Below are 14,889 nucleotides of genomic sequence, written 5' to 3'. Positions count from 1 at the left end.
CTGTGCTCAGCCCCGGGGGAACATCCCGGAGGGAGCCCCCTGCAACCAGGGCAGTGGGTGGGCTCCGTGGGCTGCCTCCCAGCTGCCTGCACGGGTCCCTGCGGCCAGGACAGGCAGAAGGAGCAGTACGGCAGCCCCAAGTGCTGACTGTCCTGGAAATGGCACCGCCACGGCTGCCGGCCAGGGAGGGGGAGGAAGCGGGTGGCCCCGTGTCCCAGCACTGAGCTGCCCCTGGCAGGGCTGGGAATGGTGGCTGCACCCTGGCACCAGCCTCGGGAGCTGTGCTGCTGCCAGCAGGCACGGTGCTGCCCTGGCCCTGCCTGCTGCACCGGGCAGTTGGGCAGCGAGGTTTCAGGCGCTGAACTGACCTCGGGCTCATGAGTGTCCATTTTCCAGGGACCCTGGTTGTGCCAGCAGTGTGGGGTGGAGCAAGTGGGCTTGGCTGTGGGCTTCCAAGAGCTTCATCACCCTCCCCCCCCCAGTTAGCTGCCCTCTTCTGTCTGCTGTTGGAGGGCTTTCCCCATCTGCCTGTCCTGGCAGCGGTGCCAGGTAACCCTGTGCATCTCCCTGCTCCAGGGCGCAGACATGGAGGAGAAGGACTACAGCGAGACGGACGGGCTGTCTGACAAAACAACCCCCAGCAAGACCCAGAAGTCGCCCCAGAAAACCACCAAGAAAGTGAAGAGTGCCCTCTGCAGAGTGACCCTGCTCGATGCCTCCGAGTACGAATGCGAGGTGGAGGTGAGTCCCAGCTTCAGGGGGCTGCACTGGCACCAAGGAGGGGACACGTCTCAGCATGGGGACCCTGCCCAGCCCAGCGAGTCCCCGATGTCAGGGCTCTTTCCAAGGACAGCATTGTAGTATCTCTCTCCTAGTGAAAAGGATCCACAGAAATAGCCATTTAAGTTAAAATTTCAAATTTTCAAAATCAGGGAAAAATCTGGAAAGACAGACGCTAGCAGGGAATTTCAGCCCAGTGAATCCAAATTTGGCAGCTGCTCACAATAGAAAACAGCGTCTAAAAAGCAGAAGCTTAATAGATGGGGGATAGAGTTCTGCCTGACAATATGTGCACGACACATCCATGCGACGGCCTGTCTGCCGACACCTCAAGAGCACAACAAGTTGACTGTGCCACACACTAAAGCGAAGGATGTGTGTGCACGTGTTGACGTGAAGGGGCTGACACGCTTGGACGGTCACGGCTGCCCCAGGCGGGTTTGCGTCCATCCTCGCTGTGTTCATCTTCTCATCTCTTGCTGCCCTCCCAATAAGGACAGGGACTGCACAGGGAGGTGTGTCAGAGCCTGGCAGCGTTGCACGTGCGTGTGTGCATGTGTATGTAAGGGTGATACATGTAGTTGCATCCTGGTGTGTGTAGCAGGGCGGTGTGCCCGGGCAGGCAGTCCAGCACCCTGCTCTGGGTGTGGGGGTCACCTGCTATTTGTGTAGCATCACAAGCGTGTGGCACGGGCGTGCACGCAGGTGTGTGCCAGGGACAGCATTTCCCTGGTAGTGGCTGTCACCGCAGGGAGGGACAGAGGGGACTGATGCCTGCCGGTGGCTGCCTTGGTGTTGGGAGATGCTGCAGGGCTGCTGTCAGCATGGGGACCGCTCCCTTCTGGGACAGGCTGGGGACACCCAGGATTAAATCAGGAGCTGAGGCTGGGTTTTGTGGAAGGGTCCTGTGGCCCTGCCGCAGGGACAGAGGCAGCTGGGAGGAGAAGCAGTTGTGGGCAGTGCCTGTTTCTGTCCCCAGCGCTCACTGCCGTCTCCTCCCTGCAGGTTGGGGAAGGCAGCGCTGCTCTGATCTGTGCCATCATCCTGGTGGGAGGGACTGGCGACTTTGCTTAAAAATGCAAAAGCTGAGGTCGTTCAGGAGCAGAAATCCCAGAGCCTTTGCCAGGGAGACCTCTGCACTTGCTGCTGGTGTGCAGGAAGACGCGGTTGTGTTGGCAGCGGCTCAGAGCTGGCTGCGCAGAGCAGACCCACATCTGTATGCAGGTCCTGCCTCCCCGGGTCTCAGCCCTGCGGGATTGATGGGCGTGAGGAGCGTGGCTGCCTGCTTGCTGTGGCTGCCTGGGATGAGCGAGCACCCTGAGGCAGCTGGCAGCAGGGGGGTCTGCCCCCCTGCCCGCTGCACAGGCAGCAGGGCCTTTGATCTCCGCGCTCCAGCAGCCCTGACTGTCGCTTTAGTGGTCAAATTTGTCACAAAGCCATGGAGAGATGGGCTGTCATGAAGATGAAAGCCCTCCTGAAGAAGAAAAGGAGTGGAGCACCCCAGGGATCACGGGGGGCTGCCGGGGCACAGGCGCAGCTTGCACGAGCCCCGGTGCGGTCATCCTCCCCCCTGGCTCCCCCCATAGCACTGGCCAAGCAGAACTGGCGTGCAGGCGGAACCCCGGGTTGCGGGTTTGCTGGCAGCTTCGTGAGCAGAGCAGTGTCCCTCGCTGGACGTGGGGAAGGACGAGCTGTCTGCTGTTGCGGTGTAGAGGATGGGGTGGACTTTTAGAGAGATGCTGCTCTCTAGAAAAGCCACCTGGGGCACAGGGGAGAGGGTTTAACATAGAAAGGCTGGTGCTGCATTTCTGCTTGCTTTCTCGCAGGGCCTGTGGGAATCATCGTGCCTTGCCCATGTACTTAATTAAGGCTTAATTCAGTAAAAATAAAAAAGGGGAGTCAAACTCTTCAGTGTGACACCCCAGCACATGCCACGGGTGAGCCTCTGCCTTCAAAACTCGGGTCAGCAGGAGGGAGGAGACCCAGGAAGGGTGACTGCAGCTGCTGGAAAAGCTTTGCAGGGCAGCAGGAGCCCGGGGTCGCAGCGACTGCCGGGGCTGTGCCGCTTGGTGCCCTGGGCTGCGTGGTGAAGGTGCTCTGGTAAATGGTTGCCTTGGGGAGGGGAGATGGGAGCTGCCAGGCTGGAAGGTTGTAAATAGGGGAGAAACACACATAGCAGGGGTTGTTCTTCCATCTCCATGAGCGAGCCTGGGCCTCGCTGCCACCGGTAATGAAGGGAAATTCAGGGGAACTCAAAGGACCGGAAAAAGAGGGAGCCCTCCATCCCTGCATGTGGCTTGGGCTTTTTGTGGCTCTCATTTGTCATGACGTGCTTTGGGACCCAGCCACAAGTCCCACCAGCAGGAAGGGTGTTGGGAAGGAGCTTGTCCCACCAGCAGCACCCACCGCCACAACACATTTGTCCCAGCTTGCTGGTCTGGGGCAGAGGTGCCTGGGCTGGCTGGACCCCTCTCTGGTTTGGCATTGCTGTCTCCTGGTGTGATGGGGGATGAGCCGGGTGGGCAACAGGTTCCCCTGGCCCGTGGGACCTCCTGCCCACACTGGCTGGACTTGACCGTGCCCTGTCCCTGCAGCCCCAAGACGGACTGGGTGTCCCCACGGGGGTGCTGCCAGGTGAGAGGGCTGCTCGCAAAGGCAGCCCAGCACGTTTTTGGTGGTCACGTGGAGGGCCAGGGCTGCCCTGACCCTCCCCAGTGCTCCCTGCCTGCACCCAGCGGTCGGGTCTCTGGCAGCACGAAGGAACCGTCTCGCCATCAGCCTCTCCATGTCTCTGACAGAAGCACGCCCGAGGCCAGGTCCTCTTCGACATGGTGTGTGAGCACCTCAACCTCCTGGAGAAGGACTACTTTGGCCTCACCTTCTGCGACTCAGACAGTCAGAAGGTGAGCACGGGGATCCCCTCGGCAGCCACCCCCTCTGTGGTGCGGGGCCTCCCTGACCTGCTGTCTCCTCGTTGCAGAACTGGCTGGACCCCTCCAAGGAGATCAAGAAGCAGATCCGCAGTAAGTGCCCAGGGAGGATCCATCCTCCCCAGCCCTGGGGCGTGCTGCAGAGCTCCTGGGTGGCTCAGCCGTGGCTGTCCTCCATCAGGTCCCCTCCCCACCCACCCTGGAGGGGACTTTGGCAGCTGGCCTGGGGACAGGGATGCTGTTGCTGGTTCGGCTGCCTGTTACCCACCTCTCCTCTTACTCATGACAGGTGTGAGGGGCAAAGGACTCTGTCTATGCCACTGGAGAGCTGGCTGAGACCTGGTCCCTCTTTGGGCACCATCCCCACCTGCCCTGAGCAGGGAGGACAGGGATGGGGGAAGAGTGGGAGGCTTGCTGGGACAGGTCCTGGGGTGCCTTTGTCCCCAGTGTTGCCTTGCTGCGGTGGAAGAACGGCTGTTGCCCAAGGTGTCACCTTCTAGGACATGTGAGGCTTTTGCTGTGACATTGGTAGTCGCACTGAGCTGATGGCTCCTGAAGTTGTGATGCTTTTCTTTCCCCAGCTGTTTGGGGAGGATTAACCAAGTCGTGCTGGTGTCCCAGTGGCTGTTCACCTGGCAGCTTCTGGAGCCCCCTTGTCCTTGCCCTATGCCAGGCTTGGAGGGAGTCGTGGGACCCTTAGTAGATGCCCGGATGCTCCTGCACGCCTGCGTGCAGCCAGCGTGGGTGCTGCCCTTCCTGCTCTATCCCCCCTAGGTGGGCCCTGGAACTTTGCCTTCACCGTGAAGTTTTACCCTCCAGACCCTGCCCAGCTCACAGAGGACATCACAAGGTGAGGACCACCCCTCCATGGGCACAGCTGCCGCTGCAGCTCCCAAGGGACCAGCTGGGAGCATGTGGAGGGGCAGGGGTCAGGCAGGATATGGGCAGCCAGGGGATGTCTGGGGGCTTGCTGCCCTCCCGCTGCGTGTGGCATGTCTAAATCATGCAGAGTCATGGGAGGTGGCAGTCCCCACGGAGAGCAGTGCAAGGTGGGGTGCACACTGCTGCTCCCCGGAGAGCCCCAGCCTGCTCTGGAGGGCCTGTTCCTCCACCCCGCTCTCACCCTCTGCCCCCTCCTGCAGATACTACTTGTGCCTGCAGCTCCGTGCGGACATCATCACGGGGCGCCTGCCCTGCTCCTTCGTCACGCATGCCCTGCTGGGTTCCTACGCTGTGCAGGCCGAGCTGGGCGACTATGATGCTGAGGAGCACGTGGGCAACTACGTCAGCGAGCTCCGCTTCGCCCCCAACCAGACGCGGGAGCTGGAGGAGCGCATCATGGAGCTGCACAAGACCTACCGGTGAGCCCCAGGAGAAGATGGGCTGGTGGTGAGGAAGGCATCAGGCAGCTGGCCCACACTTGGTGGGGCACCTGGCCACATGTCCCCCTCTCTGTCTCCTTGCAGGGGAATGACCCCCGGGGAAGCGGAGATCCACTTTCTGGAGAACGCCAAGAAGCTCTCCATGTACGGGGTGGACCTTCACCATGCCAAGGTATGGGGCTGTGGGGCTGCCAGAGCAATGGCCAGTGCCACCCCATCCTGCCCTGCTGCCTGCACACACCTCCCTGCCCAGCCCCTTCCTCCCACAAGGAAGGTTCAACAAGGTCCTGGGTGTGGGTGGCCCTGGCTGGACCAGAGGTCCTCCAGAAGTCCAACCTTAACCATTCTGTGAATCAGTGACCTCTGTGTCAGCCGGTTCCCTGTAGGGAAAATGCTCCCAAGGGAGTGTGGCACTGCTGGCCAGACTGGTTCTTACTGGGCAGCTGAGCAGTCCCCCTCGTGTCCCTCTTTCCTCCAGGACTCAGAGGGCATCGACATCATGCTGGGTGTCTGCGCCAATGGCCTCCTCATCTACAGGGACCGGCTGAGGATCAACCGCTTCGCCTGGCCCAAGATCCTCAAAATTTCCTATAAGAGGAGCAACTTCTACATCAAGATCCGCCCGGGTGAGGTGGGTGGCACGGGCCAGCACAGTCCCAGGGCACAGCAGAGTGCCTGCTCTGCTGGACTGGGGCTGCCTGGCCAGGAGGTCCTCGCCTGGCTCCAGCCTCTGCCCCAAGGCTCCCAAGTTAATGACCATGCTGACCAAGAGAGCACATCTCCTGTGGCATATGGAGGCTTTCAGCAAGGGCTTGCATGATCGTGCTCTCATTTTTTCACTGGCAAAGTGACCTCAGCAGGCTGAGGGCACCCCAGGCCCCTTTCCCCACCAGCCATATGCTGTGACCCTGCTGGCATAGGGAGGTCACCCAGGAAGGGGGGTTGAGGGCCATTTTTGATGTGTCTTCCATGCTTCACAAAAAAAACATCAGGAGACTTTTTCATTTGTTTTCCAGCTTTATTTTCACTCTCTTCACTTTTACGTGCGCTTATGGGAGAATGCATTTCCACCCACATTTTCCAGCAGGCAGGAGGGCAAGGACTATCTATCTAAAATGGAGAGTGATGGCCTTTCACCAAAACGTGCTGTAAAAGGTTTTTGTTTCTTGAGGGAATTTTTCTTGCACTGAAAAGCCATTTACAGTTGAGGAAGGTGCTTAGGCCAAAAGTGTGAGGAGCGTGATTCCATCACCCAGTGGGGCTGGGCATGGACCTTTCCAGTGCTGCATTGAAAAAGACATTTTTGGCATGGCCGTGGCCCCCGTCAGGGGAACCTGAGGGCCTTGGCAAGGCGGGTCCCATCCCATCACATCCTCTAGGGCAGGATCTCCCTGTAACGGCATGTCTCTGTCTCCCCCAAGTACGAACAGTTTGAAAGCACCATTGGCTTCAAGCTGCCCAACCACCGCTCTGCCAAGCGTCTCTGGAAGGTCTGCATAGAGCATCACACCTTCTTCAGGTGAGGAGACCGTCTCCAGACCTTCTTGGAGGCAGACACACTTCTGCCTCTTCTGCAGTGGGTAGATGTGGGGGGCAATGCCAGGAGGCACGGCTGGGGCTCACTGACAGCCCTCCACCGCTCTCACTCCCAGGCTGGTGTCCCCAGAGCCACCCCCCAAAGGCTTCCTGGTGATGGGCTCCAAGTTTCGCTACAGTGGGCGGACACAGGCGCAGACACGGCAGGCCAGCGCCCTCATCGACCGCCCGGCTCCCTTCTTCGAGCGCTCCTCCAGCAAACGGTACACCATGTCTCGCAGCCTTGACGGAGGTATGCCCCAAATTGGGGAGGGGGAGGGAGATTGGTCCGCTGGCGGGAGCGAGGGGGATGCTGTTCAGCTTGTCTCTGTGAGCTGGTCAGCTCATTTGGCAGGGTTACAGCAGCCATCAGGCTTCCTTCCAGAGGCTGTCCCCACCGCATCCCCATGGCAGAGGGTCTGTCCCCACCCCAAGTGATAGCTCGTGATGGGCAGGGGGATGTGGCAGGACTGGGGCTGGGCAGCTTGAGGACGGGGCTCTGCCCAGCTCCCTCTGCCCTGGGACCCCTGGAGCCACCAGGAAGCTCTGGGACCCCTGGGACAAGCCGTCCCTGCTGCAGGGCATTCAGGGCTCCTCAACCCCCCAGTCGGAGCTGTCAGGGTGGGGGGCAGGGGATGGTGGGCTGCAGTGGGGGTTGGGGGCCGCAGGGCTGGGGTGACCCGGGCTCTCCCCCACGGGCAGAGTTCTCGCGCCCAGCCTCCGTCAGCGAGAACCATGACGCTGGGGCAGAGGGTGAGAAGCGGGATGAGGACGGTGAGTTTGGCAGCAGGAGACGGTCCGAGACGGAGGATGAGGAGGTGACCACCCCAACGAAAATCAAGGAGCTGAAGGTACCGATGAGGCGGGCAGAAGAGGGTAGAGGTGGAGGGGTAGTCTGGCTCACACCTGGAGAGGGCAGGCAGGGAACCGGGCACAGGCAGCAGGGCTGGGCTGCAGGCAGGAAGGGTCACCCTGGGGCACGGTCCCCTGCAACCCTTTCTCCGCCAGCTGTGCCGCAGGCTGGTGGGACCCTTCAGACATGGCTCTTGGCCTCACCAGTGGCAATGGGGCTGTCACAGGGGCTCAGCTCGACTCTGATTCCCCAGCACCCTCCAGGCGGTCTCAAGGCTTGTCCCCAGGCAGGGCTGGACCTGGGAGCAGACCCGCTCTGGGACAGGGGTGGGGATGGGAATGGGGACAGGCCAGGCACACCAGTGTCCACTCGTGCCCACCACTGCCTGGGCACAGCCCACCCATTCCCTGCCCTGGCCCCTGGGCTGGCCCAGGGACACCCCAGCCCATTTCAGCCCCACGCTGCGAGGGGAGGGGGGGGTCCGTCCTTCTGTGCCCTACCAGCCCATCAACTTAACTGTGATGTTTGTGACAAGTTCCCTCAACTGACCCTGCTGGTTACTTTTAACCCTCTCTTTGCTGCCAGCCGGAGCACGAAACAACCCCCAGGCACAAGCAGGAGGTATTCTCTCTCTGGAGTATCTTAGTCCTCATCGGTGCATCATATTGTCCATCCTTTCCAAAACAACACTATGTGTCACCCTATTTACTGGAATACAAGATGCACTGGGGCAGGGGGTTGGATGCTAGAGAAGCCCCATGAGCAGACAGCTGGGGATGTGCCCCAGCACGCACACGGCATCTTCTATCCCACTAAGTAAGGTAGTCCTAATTGTACGTGTGAGCAGGGGCCCTCCCAAGGCGCAACGGCCAGGCCCCCGTGCCGAGTCCTTGGCCTGTTGGGAAGACCCGGCTTCTGCTCGTGTTACTGACTCCTCCATGTCCTTGCCTCGTGTCTCCTCTCCGCCCAGCCCTGCAGCCCTAGCTCTCCCATGGAGGCTGGTCCCATCGCTCCCGCTGGCGCCCAGACCCACGCTCTGCTTTTGTCAGACCTGAACTGCCTCCATCCTTGCCCTCCCGCAGCCCCCCACTCCCGCAGCCCCCCCTCCTGTGGCGAGGCTCCCCTGCAGAGAGCCGGGCTCCTTGCAGCGCCGTGGCTGACATCCCGCCCTGCCCAGGGCAAACGAGTCTCTGAGCTGCCTTCAGCGCCTGTTCGGCTGCCTGGGGGGCAGGCATGGGCACCTACCCCCTGTGCCAGCGGGCAGCTGCCTGTGTCTGCCCGGCCCGAGAGCAGGCTGCCGCAAAGAAGAGGGAGGCCGTGCCGTCCCCTGCACAAACTCCCGTGTCCGCGGCGGCCCCCCATCAGGATCGATTCATCCCAGCCTAAAGTCCACGGGTGCTCCCTGGGGGTTTCCCCCATGGGACATCCGGTGGGATGTAGATCCTCGCTGGAGCTGTTGACAGGGGGCAAACGTGGCCAGGCGATGGGTTTCGCTGCGCTGGCACCACACAGCCCTCACCGTCCTTGCAGACCCCGCCGGGGTGGTGGGCACTGGTCCCGGTCCTGCCCCTGCCCGCCTCATTGCTTACCCCACTGCATGTGCATGTGCTGCTCCCCCGGCGCACCCCGAACCCAGAGGTGGGCAAACCATGAGGCACTTCTCCGCGGCTCAGACACACGGGTCCACACGGGGAGTTTTTTCATGAGTTGCGCTGAGCCCTCAGGGTCTGGGAAGTTTGGTAGGGTTTTTCATGGGCCTCTCTTGGGTCTCTGGGCTGTTGCTGAGGAGAAATACCAGGGAGGTATTTTAGGTGACTCCTTTCGAACCTCAAAAGAGGTTTGAGTTTGAAGCAGAAGCCGGGGTTCTTGCTCTTTCTGGTTCTTGCTCTGAGCCAGTTTGCCCACCTCTGCGGCAGGACGAGGGGAGCCACCCTGGTGCCTGTACCGTCACAAAACCACGCTCTAACGCCTGAACCCCACCTTGCGCTTGAGCGCTCTGAGCTGTCCTCTCTCCACAGCAGGCCAGACCCCACCCCACTCCAGGCTGCCGCTGGGCCCAGGCTGGTCCGTGCTGATCCAGACTTGGATCCATGCTGGACATCTCTGACCAGCCCTTGACCTCCTGCCCTTTGGCAGAAGGACCTCCATTGGAAATGGCGGGTTCCTGCCCTGCTCGGACAGAGGCTCGGGCTCCCTTTGTGCCTGGCATAGGAGAGCAGCAGAGGAGGCTGCTGGTATTTCCAGGAGGGCCCTTGCTGATCCCCAGGGAGAGCCCACTCTCTTTCTCCAGGTGGATTAGCTTGTCTTCAGCAGGCCGTGCTGGAGATGCCGAAGGGGCGTGCTGTGCCCTTCATGGAGGGAACCCTGCCGCGCACGTTTGGCCCGTAATGCCTTTTTGCTGTGCCGTGCAACGGCCTTAGTGAGAACCTGCAGACCAGGGTGCTCTGACGCGCTGTTCATTTGGCTCTTGAGACCCTAAATTCAAGCCCAGTGTGAAGCAAACCCTTCCAGTGCCCCTGCTCATCTCTTTTGCCTTGGCTGGTGCTTTAATCATAGTTACCTTCCTCTCTCCTTCCCCAAGTTTTTAGACAAGCCAGAAGATGTTTTGCTAAAGCATCAGGCCAGCATCAATGAGCTGAAACGGACCCTGAAGGAGCCCAACAGCAAGCTGGTTCACAGGGACCGGGACAGGAGGCTGCCTTCCTCACCAGCCTCTTCCTCACCCAAGCATGAGGATGAAACACCAAAGGGAACCCCAGAAAAGGCCAGCGAGGTTTGTTCTGCTGCTTCTCTTATGGAGGGGATCAGGTTGGTTGCAGGGAAGTATTCCTCCGCTTTTGGGCTCTGGGTCTCTGACTCCTGTGCTACCCTGGGGGAACATGGTGGAAAATACATCGTGTGGACACGGTGTGGAGGGAGGAGACCTCTGGCCAGACCATTGTGTCTAAGTTTTGTAACGAGTGTTTTCACACTGCTGGTAGTGATCTCCCCTTGTGCGCAGGCTCTGTGTGGGGTAGTGTTTTGGGCGTACCTGGGAGTTGGGCTGTGGCTTTGTTGGCCCATGAGATGTGGCTTTCCTCACCCCTCGTATCAGCAGGGCTGCTGCGTGGCAGCGCCTGGTGCAGCTCTTGCCCGAGGGGTGTCCTCAGCAGAGCAGGATCAGGTGCCTGCACAGAGGTGCCCCATGGTGCTCTCGCCAGCCAGGACCTGGGTGGTGGGAGTAGGCGGAAGGGTGAGCAGTTTCGCACCGCACCCTGCACCCACGTCCTCTCCTCCTGGTGTTTTGCCTGCTGGCTTTGCGGTGGGACCATGAGTGTGAAAGGAAGGCACCCGGGGAGCTGGAATTGGGGGTGCTGGGACATGCAGAGCCCCCCGGTGCTGTGTGAGGGGTGTGGATGCGGCGTGGCTGCGTGCTCTGCGGTGCTGGGTTCCTGGCTGGCTCAGGAGAGGCAGCGTGAGGCAAGGGCATCCCTGCTGCCAGCATGGATGTTCTCCCTGCCAGGGACCCTCCCTGCTTGCTCTCCCCTCTGCAGTGTTCTCTCCTCCCACGGGGACTCTGAAGCCGGTCCTGTGCCCACACCACCAGGCCTGGCTCCAGGCAGGGTGGACACCACATACGGTGCCTGCTTGGCCCTGGCTCCCTCATGGGAGAGTCTTGCAGAGCAACTGAAGGCCTGGGTCTGTGCTGCGAGGAGGGCATGGGCACTGCGGGGCAGCTGGGCCAGGGGCTCTCTGTGGGGACATCGTGATGTGCACATGTACCTGCTGGTCCCCAGCATTGACCGGAGACCCGGGGCTGCAGGTGACCTGGGCAGGGGTGAGCTCACAGCCCCTCATCAGAGCACTGAGCTGGGAAGAGGAAGAGGAACTTCACCCCACATCTCCTTTACAAGCAAATATACAAAGATGTAAATGGAGCATCCAGAGCTGGCATAGCTGTGACCTCTGTTCATCCAGCCATCCAGCCATCCATTGATCCATCTGCCCACCTACCCACCATTTATTCCTTCTCATGTGCTCTCTCTCTCTCTCTCTCTCTCTCTCTCTCTGTCTCTCTTGTCTGTCTCTCTCTCTTTCCCCATGGGTGCTGGGGTTTCCGTGCTGGCACAGACGATGGAAGAGGACACCCTAGACGATTTTGCATCTGAGCACGGAGCTTCCCTAAGCATGGAGTCTTTCACGCAGAAAAGCCTTGTCTCCTCTCCTGAGGTTGTCACCATCCTCCTTCTCTCCCCACCCCTTGCTCTCACAGTTTGCCCCCCACGGGGTCCTCCAGCCTGCCAAGGTGGCTCCTGCCCTCTGAGCAGAGCTTGAGCCATTTTCTGGCCCCACTGGGTGGGTCCCCTCTCCAGCAATGGGCAGGATCCCTCGCCAGGACAGAGCTGTTGGTGAAATCTGCTCCCCTGACTGTTTCTTCTGGGCTGTGAGGATCCTGGGAGGGACCTTCCAGTGGAGCCCTGCTGTGAATCCCCAGGGCTGGCTGTGCTCTGGGTGAGGGGGTCATGCTGGAGGCCAGTGCTGGAGGTCCCAAGGCAGTGCTGACCCTATGGCAAAGGCGTTCTGTGGGTGTCTGCTCCAGGTGCAGGTAGGCAGCCAGCTACAAGGTGTCTTTAGCAATCCCTTGTGCTTTCCTTTCACTTTGGCTACAGTTACAGTTCCCCAGGCCCAGGCAGCCTGAAATAGGGCATCTCTGGAGGCATCAGAAATGTTGGTCTTAATGCCTGTGCAAAGCAGGGTGATGCTGCCTTGGACGTCCTCGCGCAATGCCCATGGTGAGGAGTGTGGGCTCTCGGCACTGCTTGCATGCAGGGTTTATCTCACATGATGGTGGCTGTTTCTTGGCAGGACAGCCAAGAAAAAATACCATAGAGCAGAAGAAAACTGGTCTTTGAGATTGGTTCTGGTGTGGTTGGACACAGCCACACTGCAGCGCGGTGCTGGGTTGCCCGTCCTGCCCGAGTGCCCCCAGGGAAGGCAGCAGAGCAGGAGCAGGGGGACGGACAAGGCAGGGGCAGGGGCAGGGGCGAGGCTGGCCCCATCACCTCCCTTAGTGGGGGCCGGCGTTGGCAAGCTGTGCCCTACCAGCACAGCACCACTGGAGCCAGAACCCGGGCTGGCTGGAGCACGCAGCCGCAGGAGTGAGTATGTGTGTGAACGAGGGCTTGGGCACAGCCCCAGGCTTCAACAAGGATACAGGCACCTTCGGTGAAGCTTGGGCTCTGCATCAGCATCTCCTGCTCCACTCTGGGACCCTCTATGTGACAGTATTTAGGAGCTTGTGGACAGAAACAGCAACAGTGAGGTGCGCACACATGTCTTGATTCAGAGAGTCATCTCCACCACCCTCTGGAGGCCCTCGTGGTGCCAAGGTTGTGCTGGGGTGCAGGTGCCAAGGTGGCCTCACCAGTGATTTCTCTCCAGGCGTTAGTGGCTGAGACTCAGCAGTTGATACGTGGGAACTTGTCCTCTCCTGGCCTGTGGCTGCCACGAGGAATTCGTGGCCCTGAGAGGGTGATGACACGAGGACAGCATATCTGCAGAGCCTGGAGCTCACATCACACTCAGCCAGAAGGTCCCTCGGTGCCTGTAGGCTTCAGGCCTGCTGAGGCCGCATTATCTGTCACCCCCAGCTACAGGATGGAGGTGTCTCCACCCTCCCCTCCATCCCTCAGTCCTCACTCCTGCTGGAGGACCAGAATGCTGAGCTGGGAGGTGCCGGGAGTCTCTTCAGCCTTGGGTGACAAAGCAACCCTATGTTGTCTCAATATCTCAGATTCTCTCGTTCTCCCCTCCTTGTTGTGAGGCTCGCGCTTTCCTCTCAGGTGAGCTGGGTCTCCCGTAGGAGCAAAGAGGGATGGCAGGGACATTGAAGGATGCCGAAGGGAGAAGCCTCCTGCCTACCCTGGGCACTGCCGAGGTTATGGGCCTTGCTGCAGGGGCAGAAGCTTGTCTCTGCTCCATGCCATCGTTTTTTTCCTTTCTGCCAGTTTGCTCTGTCTTGTGATGTGTAGGCCACTGTGAGCATGGCCTTCCCAATGCTCCTGTTCCTAGAGCAGATCAGGGCAGGAGGGAGGAGGGGGAAGTGGGAAAGCAAATTATCCCTTGGGAAGTCAAAGTTGCACACCACAGAGTAGGTGGCTGTTCCCTTGGAGTGGGCTGTGCTCATCCCAACAGAGTCTGAGGAGAAGGAAGCTGGTTCGGAAATAAATCTGGAGTTGTGTTTTCCTTACTGGTTAAGAGGTGCTGCACATTGTTCCAAGCTTCATAGGACTAGTGTTAAGGCTTTTTGATCTACAACATATATCTGAAGCCTTAACTCAGAGAAGGAGCCTGAAGAAATTCATCATCTTTGTCCAGGGGAGGTCTCCTCCAAAGGACCCTGGTTTGCATTCAGAGAAGGAGGATGTGAGGGCTTCACTGAAGAGATTTGTACATGTGCTCACAACCTGTCCATCCTTGCCTTGGCTGCAGAAAGGGTTCAGCAATGAGACCACAGTGCAGGAACAGAAGAGAAGCTGCTGTACCCTCAGGAAAGTAAGCAGTCTTCTGGTTGAATTGCCCATGAGCATCGATACTGATTGGGAAGATTGGTGTTGAGGGAATGCCAGAGACCAACCTGGGCTTCCCGGCAGGCCCAACACAGCCGTTCAGTTAGTGATAATGTTGCTTTCATGGGTCAAACCCAACTGTGAAAGACCTCCATCCATCTTGGTGCTCCAGGCAGTCACCAACTGCCTCTGTTGCGATTTCCATGGACTAGGAAGAATAACAAAACCTGCACTGGAGGCAGGTGTGGAGGAAGGGACCTGGAGAGCAGATGGTGCTTGGGAGCGCAGGGTAAAGGGATATCTGAGAGTGTGCGTGATGCCTTAGGGAGCTGGCGCAGGACAGGTGTCCTGAAGAGCTGGCTCCTCCAGCACAAGTGTGCAGGGCTGCCTGGCTGTGGCAGGGTCCAGGTGCCATGGCAGAGTCCCTGGCAAGGATCCATCTTCCACATGTGGAGGAGGGTGCCCTTACAGTGCACATGTGCCATCCATGACTGTCCTGGCAGCGCTAGGAGCCTGCACCTCGGCGGGGGCAGCTTGGCGTTCTCGCAGGGGGCCAGCAGCGGGCTGTACCCACGTGCAGCCCCCGCGGTGCCTCCCACCCAGGCACAGCCTTGCTGGTACTTGTGGGGGATTTTCAGGGGGCAGCCACACTCCTGACATAGCCCAGGGCAGGGGGGCAGGCGTCCGGTCTGCTGCTTGCCCAGGTGCTGCTGGGGCAAGGTTGGGGCACTGCGCCTACGGAGCTGTGCTTTCTTTGGCACCTGGTAAAGAAGGCAGGAGCTGGGAGGTGGCATTTTTCTGCTGGAAGCTTTCACCAATTT

At 59.9% G+C, this 14,889-nt stretch overlaps 1 protein-coding gene across 17 annotated transcripts in view; it reads left to right on the top strand.

Moving 5' to 3' along the window:
• The window catches only part of EPB41L1 (erythrocyte membrane protein band 4.1 like 1), a 69,158-nt gene that overhangs the window by 38,268 nt on the left and 16,001 nt on the right, over positions 1-14,889 (top strand). For 7 of the 17 annotated variants that reach the window (XM_075768235.1, XM_075768231.1, XM_075768230.1 and 4 more), the window contains 13 exons: positions 577-741; positions 3,579-3,683; positions 3,761-3,803; positions 4,485-4,560; positions 4,853-5,071; positions 5,177-5,264; positions 5,571-5,723; positions 6,514-6,611; positions 6,745-6,920; positions 7,370-7,518; positions 8,106-8,141; positions 10,102-10,293; positions 11,631-11,729. In XM_075768235.1, coding sequence (XP_075624350.1) covers positions 577-741; positions 3,579-3,683; positions 3,761-3,803; positions 4,485-4,560; positions 4,853-5,071; positions 5,177-5,264; positions 5,571-5,723; positions 6,514-6,611; positions 6,745-6,920; positions 7,370-7,518; positions 8,106-8,141; positions 10,102-10,293; positions 11,631-11,729 — 1,599 coding nt within the window. The remainder of the gene's footprint in view (positions 1-576; positions 742-3,578; positions 3,684-3,760; positions 3,804-4,484; positions 4,561-4,852; positions 5,072-5,176; positions 5,265-5,570; positions 5,724-6,513; positions 6,612-6,744; positions 6,921-7,369; positions 7,519-8,105; positions 8,142-10,101; positions 10,294-11,630; positions 11,730-14,889) is intronic. The other 10 variants (XM_075768238.1, XM_075768240.1, XM_075768239.1 and 7 more) reach the window with 4 other exon arrangements.

Source organism: Balearica regulorum, chromosome 16 (assembly GCF_011004875.1).
Source record: "Balearica regulorum gibbericeps isolate bBalReg1 chromosome 16, bBalReg1.pri, whole genome shotgun sequence".
In the NCBI taxonomy this organism is placed as follows: Eukaryota; Metazoa; Chordata; class Aves; order Gruiformes; family Gruidae; genus Balearica; species Balearica regulorum.
This window is presented reverse-complemented; position numbering and strand designations above follow the sequence as displayed.